The sequence below is a fragment of the Chiloscyllium plagiosum genome, unplaced genomic scaffold (assembly GCF_037043375.1).
Source record: "Chiloscyllium plagiosum isolate Xiang-an unplaced genomic scaffold, Cpla_swu_hap1 HiC_scaffold_18, whole genome shotgun sequence".
Classification (NCBI taxonomy): Eukaryota; Metazoa; Chordata; class Chondrichthyes; order Orectolobiformes; family Hemiscylliidae; genus Chiloscyllium; species Chiloscyllium plagiosum.
This window is the reverse complement of record NW_028270156.1, coordinates 9,832,914-9,847,249: the sequence shown is the minus strand read 5'-3', so window position 1 is coordinate 9,847,249 and position 14,336 is coordinate 9,832,914. Positions and strand designations below refer to the sequence as shown.

Sequence of the window (14,336 nt, the reverse complement as noted above, 5' to 3'; positions counted from 1 at the left end):
ATTTATATGAATAAAGATGTGCAATATGATTTAGTATAGTTTTTATGAATAATAGTACAGAAGTTCTCGGCATAACCTAAACAAACACATTAGTGAAATACCATAATGATCTTTAATCTTCTTAAACCTGAGACTCGAGAAACGAAACAACTAGCCAGTTTTCCTGCTATCCAAAGCTACTGATATTGCATATTTTAAAATCCTGTACATAGTAAAATCTGAAAATATATTTCAATGTTCAAGGAGTTTAGTACATCTCTATGACTATTTCTAACTGGTTTTGAATTTGAATTTTAAATAAACAAAAAGTGAGGAGTTTAATCTTTTCAGTCATTCTTTAAAGTGCTACTTCAAATAAATGCCTGAAGTTAAAACATAACTGAAAGATATTGAAAAGAATTAGGTGAGGCGGAAGCATAAGTTTACTGTTACTAAAATCTTTCTAATTAATGGTATCTTTTTAGTCAAACTGCAAGTCCTGTTAGGGTACTGTTTGTCAAATATTAGAGGCTCAGCTGACACATAGATTGTTTTCACATGCATAAATGAAAAACAAAGTGGAAATGAATGTGGTTTTTATGCACAGTAACTGGGAAAGGGCTGTGGTTGATGAAAGAAATCATTAGGTAAGGTCAGTCAAAAGACGCAAATTACAACACTGATCATACAAATCATATAATACACAGCATTCCAACACCAACTGAGGTGGAACCTTTGTCAGAATCTCTGCTTCAGCTCTTCTTTGTTTCACAATGAAGAAGGCTCCTTCCATTGGCGGTTTGTCCTAAAAAAGCAATATTTGAGCCAACAGTGTCAAAGTGCAGATAGTCACCTTTGAGGCCATTTCTCTTGAGATCACTGACAGTTTCATGTTGCATTACAGTATGTCAGAAAAAAGAAGTGATAAGTATATCAAGCTGTCAGTTGGAAACAATAGTGCAAAATAGTTCCATTAATACATAGAGAAAAGCGTATCAGTTACTCGAACGATAAGCACTGCAGTCAGTTTTTGTCAAGTGAACTTTTATCTTTTTTGAGAAAAGAGGTTTCTCAGATACACAAAGGCTCATTTATTCTCCAGGCAATATAGACAATGCATTCATCAAACTAAATCGGGCTTTTCACATCGAATTCAGTGCACCAGTGCAGATCACAGAAAATATTTGACCTATCACAGTCAAATCTTCAAGATATTCTATATTGCAGTTAATCCTAATATAGCATGTCATGATGTATATATAACTGACTACGTACCTAAACCTTCCGACTCAAAAAGAAAAGTATCATCCACCCCTACTTCTCTACACCAGGCGAGGAAATTTGCAGTATTGTCACGGGCAAAGAAAGAACCCGAAGGGGCATTCGCTTTGCAAGGAATTTTCTTTGGAAGCAGATGCTGTGAATATAAAGAAAAATATTGATTCATTGAAGAAAATATCTCAGGCTAATGAAGTATGTGGCAAACTGTACAGTCATCCAATAAACATATATTAAATGTTTTACATCTGCTCTTACCTCCTATGTGTGCCACTTAAATTCTGTACTTCTGGCATACTTATTCATGTCTTAACCCAGAATTTATGATCAGTTTGTCTTCAAATACACATATTGGTCAATGAATTACTCTAATTTTCTTTCATTTTCGCAAAACATTTTATGAAAAGAATTTTAGTCAAAGATTTCAATCCTTGTTAACTCAAACCCTTACAATGCCCAAAATAAGTGTTGAAACAAAATTTGAGAAAATATGAATTTCACAAAAACATGATTATACATACATTGGAGAGTACTTTGTGTAATCTGATCTTTTCTTTAAAGCTTTCAATTGAGGGCCTCAGCCACTCTAAAAAGCTTAGATTTAGAATTGAGATTTGAGCTCACACCTGTGACTCTGTGAACTGAATTTTGATTACACAATGTAATGTTCCAGAATGTATCAACATTGGTCAGCTGCACTAAACAATATGCTTATTCAGTATCTTCAATTTTATGCTCAGAACATCATTTTCAGATGATTTTGAAAAATAAGAGAGTAAATTTAACTTGTTTATCTCAGTTGTAATTTATACTGAGTATCTTCAGAAAATGTGTCTAGTGACAAAGTGAGACAAATTACAGCAAAATTATTACATGCTTACTTGTGTTTTTAACGTTGTATGAACTTCAAAAAATGTAGTAAGATAGGCATCCAATTAGCCCAATGTGTAATTCCTCTTTATCTGAAAAGTACATTCAGTCTTGAATCTGCTTTTGCATATGAGAGATTACTTGTAGTATTGTAAAAATTACATTTGACGGCATTTCCTGATAATTTCTTCCATTAAACAATGTTTAGTTTGCAATGTAATAGAGATCTATCACATCATGATTACATTTTCCAGCACTAATCAGAGGAGAGTGTAAATACGATGTGATAAGTTGCCATAAGCAATTTCTGTCATAAGAATCATATAATCCGTACAGTGTGAAAACAGGCCATTTGGCCCAACAAGTCCGCATTTATCCTGTGAAGGATAACCCAGCCACACCCATTCTCCTATCCTATTACTCTACATTTCCCATGAGTAATGCACCTACCCTATATATCCCTGAAAACTATGGGTACTTTAGCAAGGCCAATTCACCGAACCTGCACATCTTTGGATTGTGGATGAAACCAGAGCACCCAGAGGAAACCACACAGACACTGGGAGAATCTGCAGATGCCACACAGACAGTCGCCTGAGGCTAGAATCGAACTCGGGTCCCTAGCGCTGTGAGGCAGCAGTACTAACCACTGAGCCACCATGCCATCACAAATGAGGACAAAATTACCTTTGAATATAATAATATGTAGGACCTTAAAATGGTGATTTTTGTGCAATTCGTTTCAAATTCCCAACCCACTTTATCTGAAAATATTATAATCTTATAAAACTATGTCCCAGCTTTTGAGGTTATACTGATAACAACACCATCAGAATTTGGCACCACGACCACTGTGAAACATAGAGCAACTCTGATATCTGAACATCATCATTAAACGAGGAAATGCAAAGGTTATTGTCAATGATTCTCACTCCTCAGTAAGATGTATTGTTTAAGTTCTTGTTGGTGGATATCCCAAAAGTCATTTGATTTGTCATGGACTTCCACATTTTACTAGTCTTCCTGTAAAATTCCTGTAAAAAAGGGCAAGTCTTGTTGAATGAGTAGGATCTGTGTTAACAGTATACTAAGTTATAATTATTACTGAAGTATTTCTTTGGTCTAGAGAAACTTATATGTGGATATCTTCATCACAAAATAAGCATTAGATGGGTTCCTTGCATTTTCTACAGCAATGCCTGTACCAATCACAGCCCACTTGACAACTATCAGCACTCTCTTCTCACACCGCATGAATTTTGTTTCCTTTAGCATTTCTTGCAATTGTCCGAATGAATGCAAGACAAAAATTTCAGCAACATTCCACAGATTATAGAAAATTAATTTTTAAAATGAGTTATTAAATTCTGATGATCATATTCAAATGCATATGTACTTATCTCTTGTTCTCTGTATGAAATGGTTAAAAAGTGAAGGATAATCAGTATTGTTTTCATTCTTGGTTTGCTATCTATGGAAATTATTTAATGTGATTTGATGACATACCATTGCAAATTACCCATTATTGATGCTGGAATTAAATTAACATTTAAATTGATATTATCATTTTAAAAAAATACTGCTAGATCTTGGTGGGAAATTGTCTTCGTGGTCAGCATTGAGCATTCCCACTTCGTAACTGACCACATGATCTGGGAGCATCTGCTTCCCAATACAGGCTCACACAATCAGAGCAGTTTATTCTTAATTACGTGAAGCATGTACAGAGTAGTTTGAGCACCATACACTGGCAGCAAGCTTTCTGTGAAATTTTAAGCATTAAGAAGGGTGAAGTCCTGGAGAGTTTAAGCCACGTTTTCAAATTTCCATGGATATGATGGACTTGTTGGAGAATCTCTGCTGAAATTTACCTCCCACACTTGTGGATAACATTGAATATTGTAATTCTGCTTGAGGCGACATTGCTTAATGTACACACATGTACACAAAAAGTTATCAATTTCTTTCAAAAACACTCATATGCTGAAGCAAGATGTAACCTTATTGGAATGCAGTAGTAATATAACAGAATCCTAACCTTTCACCTAGCATAATCTCACACAGTTTATCTTTTTTATGAAGTGCCAAACCTTTGTAAACTATTTGGAACAAATGATCTGCTGTTTCACATAGCAACTAAAGGATTCTTGTGGCTCAGGGGGGAGTTCACAAATTAATTCTAGCTAGTTTTAAGTGATCAATTACAATGCTGCCACATTGACTTCAGTGTTAGGAGTACAATCTTGAATGATGAAAAATGGAAACACTAAGCATGATTTATTTCTGCACAATAATAAGAGCAAAAGGGTAATAGGTCCATTTAAACCTCCAGGTATTAGCTGACCTTACCCTTTTGTGATTCGCTGCAGGCTCAGGTAAGAGTCACATGCTTAGGCTTATGAGCCATAACCAAAGGCAATAACATAAAATGTGCAATGGCAGAAGAGCCAGAACCTTGAAGGACAATGGCAGCTTGCAGACAAACGATCTTTCAGGCAAATGACTTACATTTCCTTTAAGCACTTCAAGGGGAAGGTAGAAGGAAAACATAGGAGAAACCACCCTGTGCATGTTTTCCTTCATCATAGTGCTTCTTAAAGTTGAAAAGGGAAGGTTGCTTCAGACTACTGAAGAGAAAAGCATGAAATGGAGAAATGAGCAGGTGACCTACTCTCAGGAAGATCATTGCTACTATTGCAGTCCTCCCAAAACTGAAATGTAAATTTAGTGCACCTTGTAGAAAACCATACTCAAAAGGAGTATGACTTCGAGCTAAGCTAGCAATGTTGAGCATTGAATTTACTGTTAAATTTAATTTGTAATAACTCAGGAAGCCCAACTGGAAAGGAACATAGAGTCTTGAGGTCTACAGCACGAAAACAGAGCCTTCGGTCCAACATGTCCATGCCAAGCAGATATCCTAAACTAATCTAGCCCCATTTGCTAGCATTTGGTCCACTTTCTTCTAAACCTTTCCTATTCATATATCCTTCCCGATGCCTTTCAAAAGTTGTAATTGTACTAGACCTCACCACTTGCTCTGGCAGCTTATTCCATACATGCATGACCCGCTGCATGAACAAGTTGTCCCTGAGGTCCCTTTTGAATTTTTCTCTTCTCATGTTAAACCAATGCCCTCTAGTTTTGGACTCCACCAACTCGGGGAAAAGACTTGTCTATTCACTCTGTCCATGTCCCTCATGGTTTTATAAACCTCTATAAGGTCACACCTCAGCCTCTGACGCACCCAGCCTATTCAGCCTCTCCCTATAGCTCAACCCCTCCAACCCTGGCAACATCTTTGTAAATCTTTTCTGCACCCTTTCAAGTTTCACAACATCCTTCCTATAGCAGAAAGACATCATCACTTATTGTTGAGCATGAGTCATTGCTAGTTCCAGCCAGTTCTGCATACCCATCCCTGGTTCTACTTTATTTTTATTGAACCTATTTTGCTGATCAATTTGTTCAGAGATGTAGTTACACACCTCTGGAGCAGGTGAGACTGGAACACAGGCCTCCCAGCTCAGGGGAAGAGACTCTACCACTGTACCACAAGCGAGCCATTAAGCAGTTGTGATACATCTGCATGGCAGGTGGGACTTGAACCTGGATCCACTGACCCAGAGGTAATGAGTCTGCCACTGTGTTGCAATAGAGGGCCCAGTGACGAGTTCCAGTTGGGCAGCCATTGCCTGTTACCAAGGGAACTCATACTTTATCAGCTCCACTAGGAGATTAATTAATGATTTCCACATGGGCCTTGTAGGGGTATCACAAATATATAGTTCAATTCAGTCAGAGGTTCAACATGCAGCTTAAAACAAAGGTTTACCAAAGAATTTAGATAATTTGATACCAAGATCTGGTAACCTAACACAAAATTGTCAGAGTTGGCCTTTTTTTAGTGACATGAAAATTTTCCAAAGGGAATGACAGTTGCAAAATATCTTATAACTTTCAAAGCAGAGCATTTTGCAATATCAGTGGAGATTTTACAACCTCATCCAGTCGTTAATCAGGAATGCTACACCAGGTAAAAGTGAACATCAGCATCAAAGGAAATACTCTGAAAATAGTTATTCTATAAAACATGTTGGATCATCTTTGTAGCAATAGCAACCAATTCAGTTGGACTTTAGAAATCTCACAAAATACCACAATGCAACGACAGTAACCATAATAATCCATTATTAAGATACTATATTTTATTTTTATCCATATTATCCATTTATAGTCAATGACATGATGTCAATATTAATCAACCTGTTTCTTACCTTCTAGTCTCTCATGCAATCACAACAGACTGAAGGAAGTCATGTTGTGGAATGGATTAAAAATTAAAAATCGCAAAATGGAAAAGTAATCTGCTGTGTTGCAGTGTCGGTATCCCAGTGGAAAGGGAGTTTAATTTATTATAATAATTAAATCAGGTTGACAGAACAGCTGGGAAACCTGATTTAATTGAAAGGTAACTGGTCAGATTTCCCAGGGCTCAGGAAGCACAGTAGCAAAATGGAAATGGAAGCAGATTGATCAAGCAAAATGAGGTTATCCAGCACTGTTTGTAGGGCAGAAGGTGTCGTGCTCCTCAAGTACGTATTATGCTAATTAGTCCACTCCACATTGTTATTTGGAACCCTTCTCCAACTACAATCTGAAGCTTTTAGCCCTACATTTTTTGTAACTCTCACTACCAATTCTGCCCCATGATTTGCCAACATCCCATTTTTTCTGGCTTGCCATCTACTAACACACTTTCTACATTTTGCAGGGTGGTCTGCCAAAATTGCCAAGGATTATCCCAAGACTCCCTGACAGGGCTCTTCTACAGTCAGCCTCCAATCAAATGCATTGAGTAGCATGAAGTTCACATATTAACATGGTTGAAAATAAGTAATCTTACCACAAGTCATTTCATACCTAACAATGTGGTTTATGTTACAATCTGCAATCAATCTTGTGCACTGAAAATTAACAATCACAAGTGTAGATATCTTACCTTCTTATTTTAGTTTTTGTAGATTTACGGATCCCTTTCCTTGACATCTTAATTGTTGAAGATTTAAAAGTAAAAATAAGGATTTTATTTTACTTCACTTTCATCTTTTTTTCTCCCTCTCTCGTCTTTTAATCCATTTCTTTCTTTGTCTTTGTTTATCTTGTTGTCAAAAGGCAGTTGGACATCTGTTTAATTTTTAGATTTTTGCTACAAAAGTTGGGAACTGGAACTTAACTAGTCAGCTCTTTAAAAGCTAGCAAAGACATAATGGACTGAACAGCCTCTGTGCTGTGTGGTTCTTACACAGTTGCATCCTCTGCTCAGTCAGGTCCGAGATGCCCTGTAGATGACACCATACTATTTGAATCTTGCACTTTCAGAAATTTGCAGGGCAAAATATCAATGACATTAAATGAGTAAGGTCAATTCTAGATAACAAAGAGTGCCATTTGTTGGACTGCTTTGGGAATCTTTGGGACTAGTTTGAAAAGATTCCATTGTTACTGACATACTGAAGAGACTGTTTCAGTAAACCTCCACCACAGACTATAACTACTCACTGCAGTATCCACTGCTGAATTTGGAAAGCTAATATTGAAAAACTAGATTAATGTATTTTCAAACCTTGACAGAACTAATCCTTGTACGCTACATATTTTAGATTTAGACTTCTTGTACAGGAGTTGATAAAATTCAGGGGAAAGATTGATTACTGGAGTTAAAGAAAGATTTTGTAATGAATTCAAAAATAAACTATTGGATCCTTTAATATTTTGAAATGTGAACGATGAGTGCAAATATGTGCCCATTTTGCACATACCGGTAGTTCTTACGTACTGTATTGATGACAATTTTGTCAAGTAAATCTTTGGAAGAACTATCTTCACCTCTACACACTGTTGTGCTGCATGGTAACATGGATCATTTTCAGTTGCCATCCTGATATTGCAGTAAATTGAATCAATTATTGTTGAAATTTGGCTAGCACCCAGGCTAAAACATCACTCCCAGTAATTCCAGTATTCCTGCCTTCCCAAATTCAGGTTATAAGCTAAAAACCAGGTTGATTATTATTTAACCAAGAAATATCCAATGCTAGGAGGAATTATTGTCTGCTCCGTCCTCACTATTCTATTTTTGAGCTGAAATATGGTCAACATAATTCTTCCATGATTGTTAATAAAGTTTTTCTCTCAGATTAATGACATTATTCATAACTACACTACTACTGGGAACCTGGGTTTGAATCCTGCCATGGTAGATGGTGGAATTTGAATTCAATGAAATTTTGGAAATAAGAGTCCAATGATGGCTATGAGACTATTGCTGATTGTTGGAAAAACCTATCCATTTCACTCATGTCCTTCAGGGAAGGAAACTGCCAAACTTACCTGTGCTGGCTTATGTGTGACTCCAGAGCTACAGGAACGTGGTTGTCTCTTAACTGCCCTCTGGGCAATTAGGGATGGGCAATAAATGCTGGTCTAGTCAGAGATGCCCTTGTTTCATGAATGAATTTAAAAAATCACTTATCTATGTCAGTTGTAACAATCTATGTCAAATGCAACACAGGAGAATAAGCATGTTATTTATAAATTGTTAGATGATCTTTCCTTGTGTTCGAGTAAAAAGAGAAAAGCTATTCGAACCTTGATATTTATGTTTAATTATTTTTAAAATCTAACTGTACTAGCAGTTAAGATTGAACTTGTTTATTAATATGCAATTTTAAGTATGTTTTATAGCATAAAAGAGAGGACTGACACTTATCCTATGCCACCCAAGCAGCATTTCCACCCAACTGCAAAGATGCATATTGATCAATACAATTGGGCTCACCAGTAAGTTTAAGTATTAACATTCCAATGTGCCGGAAATATCACACGCCAGGAAAACCAACATACAAATTACATCAGTATCCAACTTCGCACAAATATGTACCTCTTCTGGGAAAAGGCAAATCAATGCTATTATGTTTTCAATTGTCGAGAGATCAGAGTTGAATTTCACTACCCCAGGTAAGAAAACGACATCTCCAGATGGTAAATGCAAATTGAGAAAGTAATGTCTTCACCATATGGAGATTGTTGCCTGACTTAGGAGAGCCGAGTTAAAAGAAGACTGAATGAGCTGGCGGAACACTGGCTACAAAGTTCGTTGGTAGATTATCAACACATTGTGCAATGAAATAGCACTGTGAAGTAATAAGTCAATGCTTTAAGCATCGCCACAGAGTGGTGGAGCATAGATTTTGATCTTTCATTCCTCACTTAGCATGCTTCTAACTTCTACCATGTCACTGGGGAGAAAGACAAAGCAGAGAGAGGGGTATCCCTGCAGAAAGAAAGGAAAGTAAGAGGAAGAATCAACTGCTTTGGCACCTTTCATCGGAGCTAACTGAGGAGATGCAGAATTTTTAAATGGTCACAAAGCAGAAGGAGGTCATTTGGTCCATCATGTCCAATGCCTGCATCTATTGAAATCTCAAAATATATCACTGGCCATCCTCCCTGTATGAAAATGAGAAAGCAAATATAATATGGCTATCCTTTGTCTAGAGCTCCTCCAAAATGGCAATTTTTAAAAAAGCTAAAAATCATTTTCTTAAAATAAATGATGCAATAATTTTGAGTTCTTAATCTGATTTATTTTACATTTACAAACCTACTGACTGCGTTTTTCTGAATTGGCCCCAACATACTATTCTTACTAATTAACCTTCATAATTTACTACTCTTCATTACTTACTACTCTTTCTGCTGGCTTTTGTTCATTGTTTCCCTCTCCATATTCCTCTTTGTTTCCTTCTGCATTCCCACTGCTTGCTGCCTTCTTTAGATCCACTTCTTGATGTCCCTCTCTTGAGTCCTCACTTGGAAGAGCCAGGATGAACAAGGCAGGAGAAAGGAAGTACTAAGAGGGTGAGAGAAGAACTTGGGGAGCGGGAACGAGTGAGGAGTTTGTGAGATAGAAGTGGTGAGTTATATGGTGTGAAGGGGTCAGAAGATGGAAGTGGGAAGTGGTAGGGAGGTAGAGGGGTGGATGGCAGCGAAGGTTTCGACAGATGAAAGCAGGGATCAAGAAGCAATGATGGGATCAGAAACGGGAAGCAACTGAAAACGGGATTAGTGAAAGAGACAGGAACGAAATAGGCAGTTGGGATGGAGTGATGAGGATTGGGAAAGGTCAATGGCATCAGAGGGTCATGAAGGGAAGAGGTCAGAGAAAAAGAACTGAGATGATGTAAATAGCAAGAGGGAACGGGAGGGCGATGAAGGGGTGGGTAAGAGCAAGTAAAGGAGAAAGAGAAGCAACAAGTGAGATCCAGTGGGGGCTGAGGGAGGGAAGTGGCCAGGGAAGTAAGGGGCTGAGGAGCAAGCTGAGCAACAGTGCATTTAATAAAACTTGCTGAATATGCTTTATTCCAAAACAGTTCTTGATATATACAAAATCACATCACAAAGCAAAAGTGGAGACAAGTTGTTCTGTAATTTACAAATCACAGTAAAATTAAGGCATGCTATTAGAAGGCTCTTTAGAAGAGGGACACCTGTGAATGAGATGGATTATTACATTAAATCAAAATGTAAATTAAGTTTTTTCTTTGCCACTGAATAATGAATTAATCTCCTTTTCACTGCATTTGTCTTTTAATGCTATGATGCAAGTTCACAGGCAACAGGACATTTGCCAGAATTTTAAAATGGCAAATGTCAGAATCAATAATGCTCTTCATAACCATCGCAAGCATTGAAAAATGGGTCCTTTTAGTAATGTTAGGAGGGAGTAATTTGGTTGGGAGTAATTAAGTAATTTCTGTGTGTTATTACAGCTGGCATTTTTTTCAATTTGGCCAGGTAGAAATTAAAGAAGACAAGCAGTAGATTTTTGCATTATATCTCAGTATTGGAACATCTAAAAACAACTGTTAAGTTTGTCTTACTAAGAATATTTTATTAGTAGTTTATTATTTTTTAAATTCATATGTTCATTCAGATGGTAAGGGTATTAGCTAGAAATGAAACGCAGTACTGTGAAAATGTATGAGCACAGGTACATAGACTTAAAGTATTCTGCAAAGTGTTCTGTATAGGTACTTTGTGTCAGTCTTCATGGTGGAAGATACCAGCAGCATCTTAGAACTTCAAGAGAATCGTAGGGCAGAGGTAAGTGCAGTGGGCATTACTAAAGAAAAGTTGCAGGGGAAGCTAAAAGACAGGAGGTGCATAAATCAACCAGATTGCTAAGTTAACTGATGAAACAAAGACAGATGGAGGGACAGATAGTGTTGCGGAGGTGGGAAGGGAGTTTGACCAATCGAATTGCATCCAGAACACAACACCTAACACTACTTTAAAAATAAGAAAAGGTTGAGGTCTAGGCTATCTTTTTAATATATTTTGAGGGGGTTTAGACTGGTTCATAACAAGGGGTCTGGGGACATTTACAAAATTGATCTTGGCTTGTCATGTGAAGAGCAGTTGAGGACATTGGGTCTGTACTCAACGGAGCTTGAAAGGATGTGGGGGTGGGAGGTAACATTGAAACTTACAGAATTTGGAGAAGTCTGGATAGAGTGGACATGGAAAGGATGTTTCCACTAGTAGGAGAGATTAGGACCCAAAGGTACAGTCACAGAGTGAAGGGATGATCCTTTAGATGAGGAGAATTTTCTTCAGCCAGGGGATGGTGAATCTCTGGAATTCAATGCCATAGAACACTGTAGAGGCCAAGTCATTGATTGTATTTAAGACCGAAATAGATACGTTCTTGATCAATGATTACAAGGAGAAGGCAAAAGAATGGGGTTGAAAAACCAAACAGTCATAATTGAATGGTGGAGCAGATTTGATGGACCGAATAGCTTAACTCTGCTCCTATACCTTATTCGTTTCTGGTCTAATGTTGAATTTGATTCAAATTGATTTTGATACTTCTTTGGGCTAAAAAAACTTGATTAAACCTGCCAGCCAGTGCAGCAATTGCAATGTGCGATTATTCCAGATGCAGTGAAGGTTAAGCAGAGAACACAAAATTTGCATTGCCTGGTTATTATCGTGTCAGCATGATGCAACCTAGAAGGAAACATACTACTAAAGCTGGACAATCATTGTGGTCATGGTTTGCACGAGGACCAGCACATCTGCATTTGGCAATGCTAGCTGTGTCTCTTACATGTGAGATTCATTCAGGCTACAGCAGTTCATGGACTTATTTAAGAGAGTCTTTCAGGGAAGGAAATGTAGTATTGTATAATGAGAAAGGGCTAACGATTAACTTTGCCATAAAGGAGCTTTTGGGTAACAGTGGCTACAATATGGATTTTCAGTGGGCTTTTGGTAAGGTCCCACTATCCAAAATTAGAGCACATGGGATTGGGGTTAACATATTACAATGGACTGAGAATTGACTAAATGACAGAGAACAGGCAGTAGGAATAAACTACGAGGTAAAAACAATGACTGCAGATGCTGGAAACCAGATTCTAGATCAGTGGTGCTGGAAGAGCACAGCAATTCAGGCAGCATCCGAGGACAGGCCTGTCCTACTTCCTATAGAGTAGGAATAAACTGGTCATTCTCACATTTCCAAGCTGTTACCAGTGGAGTGTTTAATAGACTGATACCTATATATTGAATTAGGCAGTAAAAGATCATTAGAGATTTGCTAGGGTTTTATGTTAATCTATAACTCAGCACAAACACCAGTTTTCATTGTTTTCCATCCTGGATCCTTTTCCCTTTTCAGAGGCCATGATTCCACTGAGGAAGAACCCTGTTCCTTTTTTTTGTTTTAACGAACCCATCACCAAATTTTCTAATCATTCAGTCAATACTGAACAAATACTGCCAATTATGGGCAATGCAACAATAACAAAAATCAAAAAGATGGGGAAATAAAGCAAATGACTAAATCAAAAAGGAGGATATAATGGACCCCAGCATCCACAGTACCATCTCCTTCTGAACGTTTCAAGGATCTTAGCGGACAATGTTTAGGTCTGGCAATCAGGAATATTGATCCCTCCATGACCTGCTGCTTGGACCTGTCGATGGTTACTTTAGACAGACCAAGGCCCAAGGGGAGATTCTCTGACCTGCTTATCTGTCCCTGTACCAAGTGCGCAAACATCAGAACATGGGGCTGAAGTACACTCAATAGAATAATGACAAATTCTCTAAGTGACTAAATGCCAATAAAATGACATTAAAGAAAGGAAACAGGAGCAGGCCATTTAAACCTTGAGTCTGCTGAGCCATTCAATAGGATCATGGCTGGTCTGACATTCTTTATTGCCCATGATCAAAATACACATGGTGCATGGACTCCACGGCACAATAAACAGTACAGGAGGCTGGCAGTTTGGGAACCATCTCAATCTACAAAAGGATGGAATTGCTGCATGTTGTGCTCTCCACTTCAAATCCTCAATAAGAACATAGCTCACTTTTTGAAAAACCAATGACTGAATAAACAAATTTATTAATGATAAAAAACAATAATTAACAAGCACCACCCACCAATAACAACAAAAATGACAGAAATGTAGGGAAAGAGAGAGGGTTAAATCAAAACAAAATTGAAGGGGGGACATCAGAGATATCAATTAGTGTTGAGCTGTTCAAAATCTATAAAAATTATTTTGATGATGTGGTGGCTAAATGTAATATTCTCAGATATTGCATAAGTACATAAGAATGTAAATTCTGAGGAGTCTACAAGTGGATTTGGACAGGTTCAGTGAATGAAAAGGAACAATGCAGATGAAATATAATGCAAATCACTGGAAATGAGAAATACTGGTCTGACTTGTCTCGCAATCACCAGTCTGCAAGACGAAGTTCAGAAAAGAAACAGGAGAAAGGAATGCCAATGGTCTCAAGGCCAGGAAATATTTCCATCTCCCAGAAACATCTACCAAATGTGTGGTTGGAGATAAGATGCTAGAACTGGGCTCATCAGCCAAGCAAGAACCCACAGAACCTATGACCAATGAGAAGGAATTTCCTAGGTGGATAATCATACCAGTGAGTGTGTAATGACGATGACTTCAACATGGAGCTCTGTCATGTCCAGTATGTTCAGTTCCAAATATTTGTTCTTTCACCGTTTTTCCCTTGAATAGAAAAGTAGTTTTCTACTGAGAACCCCCTTCCACCTCTCTTTGTGTACATTATGCCCTCTTTGCTCCCTAGCCTCCATTTCT

General features: G+C 37.7%; 1 protein-coding gene across 9 annotated transcripts in view; it reads right to left on the bottom strand.

Moving 5' to 3' along the window:
• The window catches only part of gas2a (growth arrest-specific 2a), a 245,497-nt gene that overhangs the window by 123,475 nt on the left and 107,686 nt on the right, over nt 1-14,336 (bottom strand). For all 9 annotated transcript variants that reach the window (XM_043705415.2, XM_087996286.1, XM_087996287.1 and 6 more), the window contains one exon: nt 1,255-1,396. In XM_043705415.2, the coding sequence (XP_043561350.1) occupies nt 1,255-1,396 (142 nt within the window). The remainder of the gene's footprint in view (nt 1-1,254; nt 1,397-14,336) is intronic.